The sequence below is a fragment of the Cibotium barometz genome, chromosome 65, assembly GCF_041138505.1.
Source record: "Cibotium barometz isolate CiBa-2024 chromosome 65, ASM4113850v1, whole genome shotgun sequence".
Lineage (NCBI taxonomy): Eukaryota > Viridiplantae > Streptophyta > Polypodiopsida > Cyatheales > Cibotiaceae > Cibotium > Cibotium barometz.
The window spans coordinates 19,424,685-19,443,925 of NC_141110.1; the positions used below are offsets into that span (position 1 = coordinate 19,424,685).

General features: G+C 45.1%; 1 protein-coding gene across 1 annotated transcript in view; it reads right to left on the bottom strand.

The window, feature by feature from the left end:
- Positions 1-239: 239 nt before the first annotated feature.
- LOC147603013 (26S proteasome regulatory subunit 6A homolog) overlaps positions 240-19,241 on the bottom strand; it is a 33,565-nt gene continuing 14,563 nt past the window's right edge. The window contains exons 4-10 of the mRNA XM_086797003.1: positions 2,238-2,429; positions 1,487-1,678; positions 1,257-1,375; positions 1,054-1,141; positions 825-944; positions 600-740; positions 240-507 (exon numbers count right to left, since the gene is read on the bottom strand). Coding sequence (XP_086653129.1) covers positions 430-507; positions 600-740; positions 825-944; positions 1,054-1,141; positions 1,257-1,375; positions 1,487-1,678; positions 2,238-2,429 — 930 coding nt within the window. The 3' untranslated portion in view covers positions 240-429. The remainder of the gene's footprint in view (positions 508-599; positions 741-824; positions 945-1,053; positions 1,142-1,256; positions 1,376-1,486; positions 1,679-2,237; positions 2,430-19,241) is intronic.

The window sequence follows — 19,241 nt, forward strand, 5'->3', positions numbered from 1 at the left end:
TACTACCTACTACTGGAAGGTATCTACCTTTGGTGGTTGGGGAGGGCAGGAAGAAAACATGAGATCTCATATAAATAAACATACATCTACCTTAACATGGCCCTTCTCAAGAACTGCCCAGATATCAAAAAGGGCCACAAAACCTCTTTCTACCCCTAGGCTTTGTGGACAATACTTACTATCATAAGGACCCAAAAAGATGACAGTTACGAGGCACTAAAAAAAAAAGCTGAGACAAGTACGGAGAAAAACATAAATTATAGATCCAAAGTAGAGCAGCCACATCTGGAAAAAACAAAGGTACTGTGGATTAAAGCTCTCACGGGAACACACCCCCTACAAACTCTCCCGACAGAAACAAGCTTTGAAAATGTCAGTAAATATTGCTTGGAAACGGTGCCACTTAAAAGTGCTACAGTACGCCAAGACCTAGGCATAGTAATTTAAGCTGGCCTTCTTCTTGGCCTGTACTTGGATAATGCCCTCGTTAAAGTCTTCATGAGTGACCTGCGAAAGCCCATATGAATGTAGTCAAGGTGCAATTAGAGATCAGCATAGGGCATATTGTGGTGCAACCATAGCATGTGTAACCACAATACCTCGTTGGCATCACGCCGCAGGGCAAGCATACCCGCTTCCACACATACTGCTTTGAGTTGGGCTCCATTGAAGTCATCAGTTGATCGAGCCAATTCTTCAAAGTTGACATCTGGTTTCACATTCATCTTTCTAGAATGAATCTGGAAACATCACACACTTTGATGAGATTCTGATACTGCCCATTGCATTAGCCATGTCTACAATAATGACTTGCAGAGTGAAACCTGTAAGATGCGTGCTCGGGCCTCCTCTGTTGGGTGTGGAAACTCAATCTTACGGTCTAGACGCCCAGACCTCATAAGAGCAGGGTCTAGAATGTCTGCCCGATTGGTGGCTGCAATTACCTGCCCAAAGTCCCAATTGGTATCACCCACACCATAGACATGACCAGCCGGCTACACACACAAGTTGGCACCACAGAAACCACAGAAATTCTCAAAACAAGTTGCTTACCCGAATTCTATCATCACTGCTAAACCCATCCAGCTGATTCAAGAGCTCCAGCATGGTTCGTTGCACTTCTCTGTCACCACTCACCTCACTGCAGAGGTTAAAGGTAGCCAATTTGAGCACCATCACACCAGAAAATGACATAAAGAGTAAACCTTATTTTAGAGAGGACACCGTTCAGTATTATTTTTTGCCCCTCAGAATACCTATCAAAACGTTTGGTTCCAATAGCATCAACTTCATCAATGAAAATGATGCAAGGAGCTTTTTCTTTTGCAAGTTGAAATGCATCTCTGACAAGCTTGGCACCATCTCCAATGAACATCTGAAGACAGAATTATTAGCAACAGGAATGTCAGGCCATTCATTGCCAAGCCTAAAGGAAACCACTTTATAACCCAGCAGCATTAAGCTTGATCAATAGCCAGTGACTCACCTGTACAAGCTGCGGGCCTGCAAGTTTCAAATATGTTGCGTCTGTTTGTGCTGCACATGCTCTTGCCATTAAAGTCTTGCCGGTCCCAGGAGGACCATAAAGCAGGACACCTTTTGGTGGGCGGATGCCTAGACTTTGAAACCGCTCTTTGTGTGTCATGGGCAATACAATTGCCTCCTCTAGCTCTTGGATCTGCGTGCAACAACCAAGTCCATACAGTCCTACTCATCATAAATGTGCAGTCCATGTCACATGCTGGTGACATTTGGAGCATCATTATGTCTAAGGACCTTCACGTTACAGTGGTCTTGATTTACTTGAGCCTGTAGAATGTCACAATGATCCACAGACACTCATTCTATGGTCCTTTTTGGCATTTACAAGCAAGGAGGCTTATGCTAAGTTAGATAAGGATACTTAACAAACATATCTGTGCTAGGGGCAGAAAACCTCCACCCTTGGTGGGATCTCAGACACCCAAAGGCTTCCCAGCTTGTTTCGCACCTTGACAAACAAGGCTTGGGACAGCACTCCAGGCCACAGCAGGCAGCAGTGTACGATACCTGGCAGGTGTTGCATGGGGCGGACAGGAAAGAAACAGCCCCCCTGGGGTCTGGCCAGGGCCGCAAGGGCCTTGATGCAGAAATATTTCTGGACTTCAATGACACCTAAATCTTCTACCATTAAAACCAAAGATTCTTTGCTTGCAGTAGTGAAAATACAAAAAGATTTTAAAAAAAATCACAGCCACCTGTTTGTCGAGTCCTCCAATATCGCCATAATCCTCCGTAGGCTTCTCGTCAACTTCCATAGCTTTGACTCGAGAATCATATTCAGAAGGAAGTGTGTCTAAGATAAGATAACTGTCCTTGTTAACCCCAACCAGATCTCCAGGCTTCAGAGAGTTTGGATCTACTAGACCAACAACTGGCAAGAAGATCGTCTACAAAAACAATCACCAGAATAGAAAAGAAAAGACTATTTAGACCAAATGTTAGGATTGCTATAGAACTTATAACTTGCATACAATGATGTACGGACTCATTGTCAAGGATGAGCTTATGTATACATGGCAACCTCATAGAATCTAGATCTACCATGACATGCATCCAGTACACCAAACCAGCTGCGTACACACACAGGCCTAAGAACATGGAAAGAAATTCATTAAGCCAGCCATACACCGAGCACAGAAAAGTTAGCACCTGCATAAAATTCATGAGAACTTGAGACTCCAGAGACAACCTTGCCCTTGAGAAACCACCATTCATGTCTCACCATGTCAATGGTCACCTTTGGTTTCTGGCTGCCTCAAAAGCTAGACTGAGGATCATCCCTTGATATGCACACTCATAACTTCTATGGGAATATTAACAAACTCCCCAATAGTCAACTACCAACCCATGTTACTCCCTAGTCTGAACCATTAGCAAATAACCATATCACGTGTAATCCTGAATGCCAATCTTTGCACACATGGTCATGGCTGACTTGCAATGCTAATCCCTGATTAGCACGCGGATAAATAGTAGATTAGGACACTAGAAGGAGCTTAGAAGACATCCATTTGGGCAAGGATCAGGTCGGCCAGTTTTACAGCAACTTCTGAAGGGTGTGTGTCATCCAGCATGTTATTTCTAGGATTTGTCCTAGAACAAGCCGAACGCAGGTCGGCCAGTTCATAGTGCTTTTTTGGGGCCTATATAAAGGCTAGGCCAGATTAAGTCTCATCATCTGATCCTCTCTCGAGGACAGGTCATAGATAGGCCTTAGGATACCCTTTTGGGAAGGCCAAAGGCCACAGATTTGTATTAACATATACATCTTTGTAACATATAAATATACTGAAAATACAGGTATCACTCTCTCTCTTCTCTCTGTCTTTGTTGGTGATTTGCATCAAGGTTCCTATTCAGTTACTTAGGGCTGAAAGAAGACAAACAAACAGAGCTTCCGTGCATGTGACATTGGTATCAGAGCATCAGGCTCAGTAAGGCTAAGTGCTGTAAGTGTCCCATAAAGGTGCATAGTTTCAAGGAGAGTAAGTTGTAACACAGCCAGGGTAGGAATCCCATGGGGTTGGTCGGTGTCATCAAAACCCAAGGGAATGGGAGTAGCCCTTAGGGTCGGATGCCATTTGGGGCATACCAAGGAAGGCTCTTGGGAAAACGGTTCCAAGGTGGTGGAGGAAGGATGCCATGATCAATCTCGGAAGGGAGACCATTCAAATGTTTAGAGACAAGTATAAAGGCAAGGGGACAATGTGGAACAGACACACAGATCTCAACTCCAGATCTGGATGGACTCAGAGACATGGCAAGGTTTTCAGTGAAAAGGTTGCCAGGAAGGAAGAATGACAGATTTGGGAGTCCAAGAGGAGATAAAAGGGATGATGACAGTCATCCAAGGTCAACAGTTGGAATCCCGTCATCAAGTTTGGCAGGAGGGGATGTCATGTGCACACATGGACATGGATGTTAGCTACATTCCTCTATGGTCAATCGGGGACGCTTGTGACACCATTATACTACTTACGGTACGTGGGTGATTTCCACATATTCCGCATGGATAGTATATGCACAATTGGTACTGACTTGTATTTTTGGGCCTAACTATTTGCGTTTGATGCAGGATTATTTGCAAGTGTCACAACTAACATTATTGTTTATTGAGAGACGGCCTACTTTATTTCGTTTTGCTCCTTGCGCTCAATTCTGCGTAGCACCGTTTCTACCATGCTTTTGGGACTTCTATGATATATGTGTACTAGTCACATTGGATGTTGTGGTTATGTATGGTTCACAGTGGTATACAACTTAGACATTTACTACACTATTAAGCTTATGGGACTTCTATGATATATGTGTACTAGTCACATTGGATGTTGTGGTTATTTATGGTTCACATGTTAGCAGTCATCTCCTGTCTGTACAATATGTCAGGGCCTCTGTTGTGGGTGTGCCCGCCCAGTTTTCCCCATTTTTTCCTCACTTCCATGTATTTTTCTCATTTTTTGCTTGGTGTGGGAGGCTGTTTTGTGCTTGTTGACTGTATCAGATGCTAGCTGACTGGACTCTGCTACCCGACCTGACCTACAATAGTAGCCGACTGTACTTATTGTTGGTCGTGAGCATTTTTGCTGCTGTCGGCTTGTTTTGTGCTAGCCGACCAGCAGCCTGCAGCCATATAAAATGGCCCCTTGCCTCCCCCCACTCTCCATTGTACATTCCGGGATTTTATTGGTGTATATAGCAGAGTTACACTAGCTTCTCTCTCTCTTGCATCTGTATTGCTCTCTACAACAGTTGTCTTCAGTTCCACTGTGCATTTTGACATGGTATCAGAGCCCCAAGTAGCTTGAAGCTTGGAGACAGTGGGACGTCAAGGGTTTGCTGATTCAAGATTGTTTTGGGCTGTACGGGACTTGGAGATCGGGTAGAAGGCGGCCATCATCATTGGACAGCCACCTTGCATTCTATTTGCAGCCTCTTCTTCTTCTTTTTTCCCACCCACCCTCCCTTCACAAGACCTTGTGAACCTTTGAGATGGCAGATTTGCTTGAGATGGCTGAGAAGCACGTGAAGATCCCGACACTCCCCACGTTCCCAGTGGACCGCCAATTGGACGGGAACAACTACGGCATATGTAAGGTAATGATGGAATCTGTTTTGGAGTCCTATGACTTGGCTGATTTCATTGTTGTTGGGGTTCCACGGTCGGAGTTAGAGGAAGGGGAGTTACCCTCTATTCGGAAGAAACGGGAGGCACAGGCATAGTTATGGGATCGTGTCAATACCAGAGTCCGTTCTTTCATCTTCCTCAACTCCACACCATAGGTGATCAATCACATAAAGCATATGACGCTAGCCAGAGGTATTTGGCAACATTTGGCTTCTCTCTACAAGAGGGTATCACCCATGAAGAGAATCTCCTTGGAAGTTCAGATGCGGGTGATAAATCCTGCAAATTTGTCGACGATGCGAGAGCACATCAACAAGCTGCAGGCTCTTCAGCAGGAAGTTCTCCAAGCAGGGAAAGAGATATCATCAGAGGATATGGTCATAACGTTGCTGTCACATTTGCCCTCTCAGTACTCAGCCTTTTACTCCTCTTTGATCACCAATGGCAGGCTCAGCACCATCACATGGGAGGAGCTTGTGCCCATGGTCTTGGACCAGGAAGAGCGATTCACGAACCCTCCACAGGGCGGAGGTTCCGAGGCCTTAACTAGCCAACGGTCAAAAGGCCGTAATAACAACAAGGGCAAAGGGAAGGCTTCATCGGAGAAGTCTTCTGAGAAGAAGCCCAACTCAGACCAAGAGAAACTGAAGGCCCAGAGGACCTATAATATTGGAGGAAGTGTCCCAAGCGGACTGGGAAGAGTGCTGATTCTTCAGCTTCTGCTGCAAAGACTCCAACCTTTGTGCACTTGGGAGATGTTGGACGCGAATGCTTCATCTTCTTCGAGCGAGGAGGCAGTTGGCTTCACCGCAAAGGATACTCGGGAATGGATTCTTGATAGTGGTGCTTCCAGGCACATGACTCCTTCCTGTGACTTCTTTCAGGATCTGAAACGGCAGTCAGGTCACATTTTCATTGGCGACAATTCCACCATACCGATACGCAGTGAGGGCTCGATGGAGATCATTCCCGATGGCAGAGGGGAAAAGCATTCCTCTCGTGTTCTTTACCTCCCAGCACTTGATTTTCATCTATTGTCAATGCATGAGGTGTGCAAGACTGGCTTTTGGTATTCTTCATGGGCAGCCTTCAAGTGAGAGAGAAAGAGAGTAGCCATCATTAGGGTAGCCTTCAACGGTGGTAGAGGCTAGTGTGCAGCAAGAGAGCCTCTATTAATGAAGAGAGAGGGCTCCAATTTATAGATTTGGGCCTCCCATGAGCTAAAATGGCAAGAGAAGGCTACAATGACAAGTGGAGAGCCACACAATAGCCGAAGTGACAAGTGTGAGGCCACTTGTCTCACTTTGATCCACTTTCTAACAAGTGTCAAGCCACTTGTCTCACTTTGGTCCACTTTCTTGCCACATGTCCCAATCTAAGAGATGGGTCCTTCCATAAACTTTCTCTCTAAAAATATCCCAACTGGTAGACATTCTGTCATAGGCACTTTGCCAACTCTTGGTATCTCCTCAATTCCAGATGTAATGACGCGAACAGAATTTCAATCGGAGTCGGGCCAAAAATAGCAACTCTCCTAAATTTTAGGAGTGTGGTCCTTTGTATTCTAGGATAATCCCCCATTCCCAAAGCTTGTACTTTCCAAATATTTAAACATCCTGGAGTCCACCAGACCCCTTTCAGACTGGGAAATGTCCAGGCTGGTGACATCCTCCCCAACTTCTTAAAAGTTGTCCGCAACTTTAAGCTTCAAGATATAATCATGTCCCATCGATTGGGCGAGACGATACAGTCTCAAAAATCCAATATAACTGAAGAATCCATGGGCGAGACTAAATAAGTCTCCATAATACCAATATCAAAATCATGTCCCAAGATAAATGGGCGAGACAAAAACAGTCCCATAAGTCCAGATATCATAATCATGTCCCAAGATAAATGGGCGAGACAAATCAGTCCCATAAGTCCAGATATCATAATCCATGTCCCAAGTAAATGGGCGAGACAAAACAGTCCCATAAGTCCAGATATCATAATCCATGTCCCAAGTAAATGGGCGAGACAAAATAAGTCTCTTGCCAACAAGACATCGGTCCACATGACTCTTGGCATAGACATAAGTCCCGTCATGTCCACTTTACCACTTGCACTCCGTGTTGGTACTCTGACCACACACCTTGGATGAGAGGTGGGCTCAAGTAACAAGATAAAACAATCAACCTGGAGTTCCATAAGCATTTCTGCTACTTGAAAATATTCCGCCTGCCATCATAACACACCATGTGTGCATGGCCGGAATCCACACGGGCACCGCCCGAAAGTCCACAAATGTCCTGCCATGTCCTTAGACTTATATGCATCCACTCATATGATCCATACACATGCCCAGGTATAATACATACATGCATCCGCATGTTTCTAGGCCTGACACGCATCCGCATGTCCCTATAATATAGGGGTTTGTGACACGCAGGATGAGGATTTTGGGAGGATCTATGATCAGATGTCTAAGGGTCAGCAGCATGATCATTATACTCTCAGGGATGGCTTTTTGTTGATGCATGGTAGACTATGTGTTCCCAAGCAATTACGGCTCACAGTTATGGCTGAAAGTCATGCTTCACCGTATGCAGGTCATAGGGGCATTGCGGCCACAGTAAAGGCAGTTGACGCTTTCTTTTATTGGCCGACCTTGAGAAGAGATATTGATGCCTTTGTTAGGGCAAGCATCACATGCCAGAAGGTGAAGTTTGATCGTCAGACGACACTAGGGTTACTTCAGCCTTTACCTATTCCAAATAGACCATGGGAGAGCATTGCCATGGATTTTATATTTGATCTTCCAAGGATACAAACGGGGAATGATGGCATTTGGACTATCATATGCAGGTTCAATAAACAGACACATTTCATTCCCGTGCGTAAGAAGATCAAAGTAGATCACATGGTGAAGTTGTTCATGGCGAACATCTTCAAGTATCATGGCATGCCTTCGTCTATCATCAGTGACCATGATCCACGGATAACGAGTTTATTTTGGAGAGGGTTGTTTGACAACATGGGTACAACCAGGCTTAGTTAGTACGAAAGGTACGATACGGTACAGTACGATAAAATACGGTACTAATTGGTACCTTAAAATTTTTTGAGGTACGGTGCGATATTAGTACGTTTTTTTTTTTAAAAATACTTCCTAAACTTAAAAATTGTAGACAAGAAGTTACAAAATAGTAGAACCATGAACATAATGTCATCATGCCATTAGAGTACAAAATTGCTACAAAAGGATAGGCCAAAAACTCATGGCATGGGCGACCGCCAACATGCATACATACATGATACTACATACTACAATCATGGTTGTCACAGTACGAAAATACGATACCGTACGATACGATATCGTACGGGAATTTTTGGTACGATATGAAATTTTCGGATACCGTACGATAAAATACGGTTTTTATTTTTTACACTTACAAGCTATGGAGCTTCAAGCTTGAATGAGAGGGAAGGTTGGGAGGGGAGGAGTCTACAGTGCTTGAGAAACCAGTACATGGATATGTGTCTCTCCCGGTTGGATCTCCCGATTGTCTCCAAAAAAGAACCTGGATGGGTAATGCAATACCAAAGGTCTCCAAGTGTAGCGTTTATGACTAAGGGACCGTCCTTGCACAAATACGAGGAGTGCATCTAGGGTGATAAGTTTAGGGACTCCTCTCTAAATCAAAATGGCCATGTCCAAATGTTCTCCCTCGTACATAACTTGAGAATCTAATTGTCTAGCCTACCTATACCAGGGATCCCCAAGTGATGTAGCAAGATTCTCTCATCCTACCAATCAAGTGTACACTACCAGTCTACCTCGCCAGGTTTTTTAGGTCTCTCCACAACCCCATATGGAATACTGAGTGGACACGAAAGTTGCAAAGTATTGCGAGCATTTGGGATCTTCGTAAAGCAGGGTTTCTATTTTTTTTTAGCATTTGGAATTTTTTTTTCGGGGGGACGCGGGGGGGGGGGGGGGGGGAACCTAACTCGTAGCGTACGATATTGTATGAATTCGTACGGTATCGTACCGTACGACTCGTACGTACGAACAGGTTCATACGCGTACGAGAAACAACTATGACTACAATACATCATCAATGGACTAGAAGGAGATAGATGCCCAATGCCTAGAGAGCTATAACATATCAAAAGTCTACATCATCACCAACATCTGCATGATCATCGACATGATCACTACTAGAGTGTCCATCAAGAGAGTTCTCTAAAGAGGACTCTTCGAAGGTGGACGAGACACTCTGGGGATCATTCTCGCTAAGTAGGTTGCCGTCATCATCAAACAAGGGCTCTCTAGGCAGTGGGGTATCATCATGAGGGGGCAATGGAATATCATCATGAAGGCGGGGATTGGAGCTCGAGGATCCCCGCCTCACATGTGCGAAGGCCACCCTCTGCCGATGTCAAAGGCAGAGGCCTATGAACTCCAACTGCTCGGTCCCGTCTATGCTGACTCCTGGTGCTGCGAGTATTTGCTGCCACAAGCTCACTATAGAGCTCCATGAAGATTGCCGCCTCCTCCTCATCAGGTTGTTGATTGACACTTGCAAAGTTTTCACTCGTCAACGTGGAAGTGTCAACATTGACCTACACATTAAGGCACAAAAGTTAGAGTCTGTACAGTGTACACAAAACTTAAAAGTTATGAGTCATGACAAGTTAGAGTCTAGACTTGTCACTTACCTGCTTGGGACTACCCATACTAAGAATGCCCTGCATCATGCGCAAGTTAGTGCGGCAATAGACCAACCGCTCCAACTGTCGTGTGCTCAGTCGATTGCGTGTCCTCGTGTGTATGAGAGAATAGGAACTCCAGTTCCTCTCACATGCACCCGTAGAACAATCCTGGGCTAGGACCCTTAAGGCTATGGGTTGGAGATGCTCTAGTCCATACCCAAAATTGTCCCACCAAAAAAGGGGCTTCACAAGTGACTCCCTCCTCCAGCAAGTGGGAGACGAAAAGAAGGTTTGACCTCTCTGATCAACATAGCAACCCAACTCCTCTAGAAAGGCATTGTGCTCATCAACGGGCACAGCTCGAAGCATATATGCATCCCGATCTTGTCGAAGCTCCCTATCGGTGCAAACTACTGGAGACTTGTAGGCTGGATGTACCAATGCTGCAAACCCGTGGATTGGTTTGTGCATCCACCTCCATCTCTTCTGTGCAATCTCCATGATTTGTGCTCGCTCGTCAAATGTAATGTCTGTGCAAGCCTCCAACTCCACAAGGGCAGCTCTAAAGAAGTGGACAAGAAGGCCCATGGTGGACCCCTCGCAATCTGTCATCCGGAAGAGCCTATAGAATGGAGTCATAGCGCAATGACAATTGCTCGGACTCTAGTCCAAAATCTCTCCTCTAGGCAAAAGCGTTGCATGGCTTTGGCCTCTTCAGTGACGTGCTCATCCCATTTGTTCCACATGGTGGAAACAACTGTCTGGCAAAGGGTGGGCCTCACATCGTATAGACGCTCCAAAACCAGCCACATGTAGGCAAAGCGGGTGGCCCATGGCTTCTTCAAGTCAAGCCTGCTATGCTCACGAAACATAGCAAGCACCTTTACCTTTAGCATGAAGAAGTTGACAACAGATGTAGCTTGTTGCACAATCCTCTTCACCCACCCGAGCTTCGCCACATCCTCCATGAGTAAGTCAATGCAATGACTCGCACATGGAGTCCACACAATGGTGGGGAATTCTACCTTAAGCAAGCGGCCCATGCGTCAACAATTTGATGCATTGTCGGTGATGACTTGCACCACGTTTTGAGCCCCAACCTACATGGTAGATAAATCATATGAGTTGAGGGCTTTGCACAAATGACAAAATCAGCCACACTTTGCCTAATATGGCGGTAGATGAAACTCCCGATAGTCTTTCTCCCCCTTCTCCCGGTGTCAACCGCACGCAAGAAGTATGTGCCGAGCGGGCAAGACACAAAGATGTTGATAATGCCACGCTTCCTTTGATCACTCCATCCATCTGTGAGAATAGAACATCCATACTTCGTCCATGCGGCTCGAATTGGGTCAAGGGCTCGATCAATTCTCTCCTTCTCTTCATCAATCTTCCTCGTGCGCATAGCCGTGTAAGAGACCCCCGTCCACCCCTCACATGGGCCCACATTCGCAATCGCCGTCACCATCTTCTTCCATTGCTCCTTTTGGAGTACATTGAAGGCAAGATTGCATTCAATAATGGTGCGAGCAATCTCTATCTCCGCAAGGCGTTGCCGCTCCTTAAGGAATGCAACCGAACCTCTCACACTACCCATGACTTGGTGGAGAGAGGGTTGCACCCCTTCACGCTCCACCACCCTTTGCCTTTTGTCCGGTGCGGAGGCGGACCGTGAATCCGTGGAAGTGGCAATGGAGGATACACCAATGAAAGAGCCGGTGGCCGCTCCATCATGTGCCGATGGTGGTGCTAGTGGTAGTGTCGGTGCGTGTGTTGATGATGCTCCTCTACTTGAATTTGAGCCGCCGCTCATCTTCCACGAAATGTCATCGGCAATGCTTTGCAGAATCTCCTTGCATGGGGCAACTTGTCCCCCAATCTTTGAAAGGTGCTGGAGAAATCTTGTTGCACCACTGGTGTATGACTTGCCGCAATATCGGCATGTCCAATGATGGGAGTTGGACTTCTTGGTGTCCTTCTCCACATTGAGGCAATGCAAATCAAAAGCCTCATGCTTCTCTCGAGGCATGATGGATAAGAGAAGGGCTAAAGCGTGGAGTAGAGAAGAGAGCGTAGAGAAGATGAACTATGGGAAGAGCTTGGAGGAAGAGAACTTGGAGTAGAGGCTCAAGTGGGATGGAAGGAGCTTGGAGGAGGGTGGAGAAGAGGCTTGGAGTAGAGGCTTGGTCCTTGAGGCTTGCAGTAGATGGAGGGTGGTGGAGGGGAGAGGCTTGGAGTAGATGGAGGAGAGGCTTGGTCCTTGAGGCTTTTATAGAAGGACTCAGGAGAGATGAAAGGAAAACAGCCAAAAAAACGGACAGAAAACGGTCACAAAAAACGGGCAGAAAAACGGCTACTTCCAACGGGCAGAAACAGGGCAAAATCGTACCTAATCGTACAGTACCGTACCGTACGAATCGTACGTACGATCTGATCCGCACGACATACGGAACTAAGCCTAGGTACAACTCTCAAGTTTTCATCATCGTTTCATCCACAGACAGATGGACAGTCGGAAGAGGCTAATTCCACAATGTTAGATCTTCTCAAGTGCTATGTGTCAGAGCACAAGCAACAATGGAAAAAGTATCTTCCTTTGGTGGAGTTCGCTTATAACAACACCGTCCATACTCGAAGAGCAAGGCGCCTTTTCAGTTTGTGGGAGGGAAGAAAGTACCACCCATTTTGCACACAAAGGATAAGATCTTTCAGGCTGACTAGTATGTGGAGAACATGGCTAATTCCACAATGTTAGATCTTCTCAAGTGCCATGTGTCAGAGCACAAGCAACAATGGAAAAAGTATCTTCCTTTGGTGGAGTTCGCTTATAACAACACCGTCCATACTCGAAGGGCAAGGCGCCTTTTCAGTTTGTCGGAGGGAAGAAAGTACCACCCATTTTGCACACAAAGGATAAGATCTTTCAGGCTCACTAGTATGTGGAGAACATGGCTGAAGCTTACACGAGAGTTAAGTTGACACTCCAAAGAACTCAACAAAAGCAAAAGAAAGCAACAGACCCTCACAGGCATGCATTAGAGTTTGCACTGGGTGACTGTGTTCTTTTGTGATTTGAGAAAGCCAGGCTCAAAAAGATTAAGGGTAAAGAGTGCTTATTCCCTATGTTGAGCATGCGCTACTATGGACCTTTTCAGGTAATGGAAAAGATTGGTTGCTGGGCTGCAGGGAAGCGCAGGTCTGCAACTGCACCTGGGCTCTCTCCAAGCGACTGGCGAGCTGGTAGGGCACCAACAGAGGAGTCGGGCAGTCAACAGGTAAGCGGGCAGTTCGCAGGTGGTAGGCAGGGGCTGAACAGTAGGAAACAGTGAGTTGCAAAAAAGCATAGGGCTGGACTGCAGAGAAGCGTGGGCTGGACACAGGCCTTTTTGCTTTTTGGCTACTGGTGGGCTGCAAGGGCAAGGGCAAGGACTGGACTTCTCTCTCTCTCTCTCTCTCTCTCTCTCTCTCTCTCTCTCAACCATACTCGTCAACCCCATGCTTGACATTTTGGAGAGTGGTATACCATCTACTCGGAGCTGATGTTGCTCCCATGTTTTTATGTTCTTAGTATTCCATGATGAGTTTCCATGGACAGTTTTGTATCACCCCAGTGAGAGAGCTATTTTTATGTTTTCTTTCTGTTTTATTTTCCATTCCATGATGAGATATGCCATGGACATTATTGTATCACTTTGGTCTCATAGGCCCATTGGGTCTTTAGTAGACGCTTAATATTTCTTTCTTTCTTTCTCTCTCTCTCTCTCTCGTAGGCGGGCAGTTTGCAGGCGGCCACAGAAGTGCACAGCGGACAAGTTTCTCTCTCTTTCTCTCTTTAGGGGAAGGCGGCACAAGGACTGCAGGTTTCTCACTCTCTTTGCGAGCAGGAGGGCTACAGGAAGTGCACAACCAAGTCTCTCTTTTCACTGGCTCGAGTCTGTCTCGGACGTGCTCCTCTGGCCCTTTGTGAGAGGAAGGGTTTGACAGTTCTGAGGGTGGAAACAGGGCAAGCTTTTGGGCTGTTTTGGAAGAGTCTACGGGCTGATGTACGCCTGTGTTTTTGGCTATGTGCATGGGCCAATTGGTTGCATATTCAGGGCCTCTATGCCAAGAGGACCAGAGGATTGGCAGTTTGGACATGCATATGTATAAGCCATGTAGGGCCATGATGTATTCAGTTGGACTTTTCTTTGAATGTGAATAAAGAAATACCGAAAGAGGCGCCAAGCTTTGGGGCCAACAGGTGTCGTTGTTTTTGTATAGGAGCGCTCTAGCTCCCTTGTCCATCTTCTTTGCTGATTAATAGCTGTGTTTGGGCGACGTTTAGTTTACCGCACTTTGGTTTCTACTAAAGGCCGGTTTCATAAACTATAGAAAGAGGAGTGGAAGTGAAGATTCCGTAGATTTTGAGGATGATCAAGCTCAGAGAACCGTTGCGGCTACTCTTAAAGCTCAAACTTCTAGAAAGGAATCTCGCATTAGCCAAAAAGCTTTTCAATTTCATAACTTTGATGGAAAAAAGAACGCACGCACTATTACGTCCTAGTTGAGCCATCTTAATGACTATTTCTCGAGAGAAGTTTTTGAGAGAAAATCAAATGTGCATGCAATCATTTGATTGATAATGCAGCATTATGGTGGAATGCTACTAAGAAGTGCCATCATAGATCCAAAATTTGGAAGTCATTTCAAAAGCTCATTAAGAAGAATTTCTTACCACACAGTATAAGGCTAGGGCTAGGCAGTAGTGGGATAATCTTTGGCAATTGGAGAAGGAGACACTTCAGATGTATTTAGATAAATTTTGGCAAACCCTTCTCCGATTGCAAGCCATAGAAAAGATGTCTAAAAAGAACTAAAAGAGAAAGTTTAGCGCAAGACTCAAGACTACTCTTCGAGCCGAAGTGAACATTTTCCATCCCCACTCTTTGACTTCTACTATTTCTTTAGCTTTGAGTTGAGAGGAAGAATGGAATTCCTAAGGAGGCTAGATCTTATGATGCTCGTACTTCTAACTCTCAAACGAATGGTTCTTTTTCTAAAAGATTTAACAAGCTTCAAGGACGCAATCACTTCAATAAAGTTCCTCACAGCAACAATAATAATAAGGATGGCAATAAGAAGAATCAAGTCTCTTAACTCCAACCAACAAAGATGATGCTAGAGCTAGACCTATTCGTTGCTATAGGCGCAACCAGAGAAGATGAAGAACTCGATGACCACCACCACCACCACCACAATGAACATGATCGAAGATGAAGAATTCAACGACGACTACCTTCCCGAGCAAGAGGGTAACTCTGAGAATAATCTTTCTGACTCGAAGGTGAATTGAAATTTCTTACTCTTTTGAAAATGCATAGTAAAGTAGAAGGAAAGGAAGTGCTTGTACTTCATGATGATGGCAGCACACATGATTTCATTTTTGAAAAGTTAGTAAAAGCACTTAATTTGAATGTCACACCGTCACAACATAATATATATAAAGTTACTTAATTTGAATGTCACACCGTCGCAATATAAAGTTAAACTTACTTTCACTAACACAAAGTATAATTGCACTAAGGAAGTACAAGGTCTTTGCTTGTCTATTGCATCTTATGAAGAAAAGAGAAACTTTTTGGTAGCACCATTGCAAGGAGTTGATGTTATCTGGGGCATGCCTTGGAGACACCAGTTTAATCCTCAAATTGATTATGATTCTCACTCATTGCATATTGTTCATAAAGGAAAACAACTATGTCTTAAGAGATTGATCAAAGGAGAGAGTACTCCATTACTTAGCCATACACAGGCTAAGCAAGCTTTAAGGAAGAGGGAGAAGACTTATTTAGTCTTGGTTAATAAGCTTGGAGCTTCAAAACCTACTCCCAATGAACCCCCTCATCAATCTTTTCTTTCACAATTCTCAAATTGTTTCTTGAATGAACTTCCTCTTGGACTACCTAGTTCTAGACCCGAGAATCTTAAAATTGATCTTATCCTTGGTAGTATGCCCCCTTACAGAGCTCCTTATAGGGTAAATCAAATTGAGCAAAGAGAGATTCAAGCTCAAATAGAGGATCATTTAGCTAGAAAACTCATTAGACTCAGTAGCTCACCATACGTGACACCTGTACTTTTAGTCAAAAAGAACGGCACCTATTGTATGTGTATAGACTACCGAGCCCTTAACAAGGTCACTGTGAAAAATAGATATCCAATTCCTCGAGTTGATGACTTGTTAGATAGGCTAAGAGGCACGTGATTTTTGGACTACACTTTTTAGTAAGGTAGGCACTAAGTTGAATTTCACAACCACCTTTTATCTTGAGTCTAATGGTCAAACAGAAGTCACTAATAGTGCCATTCTAGACTTACTTAGAGTCTATGCTTCTTCTCATCCAAAGCAATGGGATAAGTATGTTACATTGGTATCAGATTCAGCTTGTCCACACACACCGTATCCTAGCGTGAGGACATTCCTTGGATGGTCAGATTGTGTTCCGGCACAACCACCGACTTTAGCATCATGTCTATAGAGGAGAGTATCCATCAGCCGGAATAAGTCTCTCCCGAAGGAGACCTTGCTCTTCCGACTACAACAGACACCATAGCTCTTCTTAGAGTTCAAAACCAGCTGCTCATGGAGCATCTCCAGCTCTTGGAGACAGCAACAGCACATTCTCCTCTGCCTCCAGCAGCCCCCGACTACATTTCCCTCTTCTTTCAAATGGAACAACAAAGAAGAGAAGACAAGGCCCGAAGGAGAGAAGAAAAAGCAGAAGCAGAATTAAGAAAACAACAAGAAAAAGCAGAAAGACAGGACTATGAGGAAGCCCAACGCAGGATCGACGGAAGACCGACGTCAGGCTAAACTCGTCGCTTGGGAGCACCAACGAGAGCTCGATGGAGAACATATGTTACTCGAGGGAAAAGGAAGCCATTCATCTTAGATACCAACACCTCTCTTCAACATCCCCCGCCTCAAGTGCTACCAGCCAGCAATCCGCAGCATCAACTACCGTCATTCGCAATCAATCAAATTTCAGTAAGTATGATGGTAAGTGTGATCATTTAGCAGTTAATTAGTTTATTCATCAATTTACTGCTCATTTTCCATTAGCTAGGATCACAAATCCTCAAGATAGAGTCCACGTATCTCACTGGTGAGGCATTCACTTGGTGGCAGCGTTGGTCTAATCTTTATACAGCATTTGTCCATGACCTGAAGACCAAATTCCTCCCGCCCCAGTGCATGACCGGTATGGCAGATGAGTTCTATGGACTCAGACAGAACGGATCCCCAGTGCTTCAGTTTTCTGGCAAGGTTATTACTTTAGCACAACAGTTAGGGCTATCTGCGCATGCCAAGATGGAGCAATTCATTCGTGGATTGGATCCTAACATTCGGTTCACAGTTCGTAACTTTGAACCCTGTACATATGACCGGGATTTGACTCTCACTTAGAATGAAGAAATGAAGATGAACGGAAGCAAGCCCAAGCAATCATCACAGTCCAGTACCAAAGCCCAACCGGGAAAGGGTAATTCGTCTTCTAAAGACACTAAGACAGACAACAGCCCTAGCTCTAGTTCAGGGGTAAGAAATCCAAGCCTAAGAAAACCCCTTAGGAAAAGGCTAAAGCAAGCATCACTGGAGGCTATCTTCCTCCAGAGGAGCAAAGACAGTATCAATCAAAAAACCGATGTTTTTTCTATCATACCATTGGGCATGGTAAGAAGGATTGTCCAAAAAAGGCAAGCGGAGCAAGTCTCCAAAGAGCCTTCTGCCACAGTTGCCGCAGTATCCCCCGCTCCTCCAGACCCGCCTGCTACCACCAATGCGGTTCAGATGCGATCCGAGCTTATGGCTCTGCCAAGGGCCGCCAATTCATAATCCTTTTTGACATGGACAATTCTACGGACGCCATCTCTCCCCAGTTGGCTACCAACATGAGTTGTACCTTAGTGCCCTATCATTTGAAGGTAGACGGGTTTACACCTAGTCTCCGCATCCACATATCTCAACGGTCACAACAGTTTTCTTTTCAAGTTCAAAAGGCCTCATTCCAACAAGATTTCATTGTCTCTCCTCTTTTGGGGTGTGACATGATCTTAGGAATCCAGTGGTTTCGTCAGTATGAACCTATTCCCAATTGGGGACAGGACACCTTTATTATCTCTAAAGGTTTGCCTGAGCCTGTCATGATTTGGGGAGATAGGAGCATTCTTGGCATTCCTATGATTTCTCATCTCTAGACCCAACGAGCTATCCGCAAGGTAGCGGAAGGAGCATTGATTTATGCTCGGACAGCTTCTATCTCATCGATAACCGCTGACTCATCTTCTTCAGTCCCTCAGTTGGCATATCTCCTTTCTCATTCAGACATATTTAAGGATGATCTCCCACCCAGTATCCCACCCTCTCGTCCTGTGGATCATCATATCGATTTGGTCCCTAGGGCAAAACCTCCTAGCAAGTTTCCCTCTTGTCTTTCCAAGACTTTCAAGGGCAAGCTAGAACAGCAGTCAATACTCAAACATTTGAAACATGTTCCTTATGGACGCATTTTCACAGTCATCACAGACCACCAAGCACTTAAGTGGCTCCCGACGATGCCAAGTGCCCAGTGGAGTGATCAGCACACTTGACAGGGTCAGCTCGTCCACCAGTTTGGAGGAATGATCAAGTACATCCCTGGTCAGCATACTCCAATAGCAGATGTTCTTAGTAGAAAGACCAGCATCCATACCATTCAGGAGTCTACCATTCTCAACATCTCTAGAAAAGACTTAAAAAGCATAGAAGATCAGTATGTCGATTCCGCAGAGTTTCATACTCAACCCAATTTGGCCCTCAATTTTGAGCCTGGCCATTATTCAGTTCAGAGACAGGCAAGTAAGTCTAGACAAGATGTCCACTTCAAGGAAGGAAATTGGGTCTATCTGCTTATCATGAAACAAAGATTGAAACAAGTGGGCAAACGTTGTCCCAAGCTTTCATTCCGTAGTTTTGGACCTTTCCCAATAGTTAAAAAGTTAAGTGATGTCTCCATGAAGTTAAAGTTGCCTACCAGTTGGACGATGCATGATGTTTTCCATGTTTCTTGGCTAAAACCATATGTTGGACCAGAAGTGTTTGATGTTTCAAATGAACAGTAGCCAGACGTGGTAGACGAAGCATAAGTCATCGAGCCCAAGAAGATCCTTCTTCATCGTTGGAAGCATGATTCTAGTCGACGGATACGTTAGTTCTATACGAAGTTCCGAGATCGAGGCACCCTCGAAGCCGTATGGCTCGACGAGGAGTTCTTTCAAGAGTACCCCCAGTTGTTGGCGGACTACTTAGAAGCCATGAACCTGTCGCCAAGCTAAGCAGAAGGGAATGTCACATGGA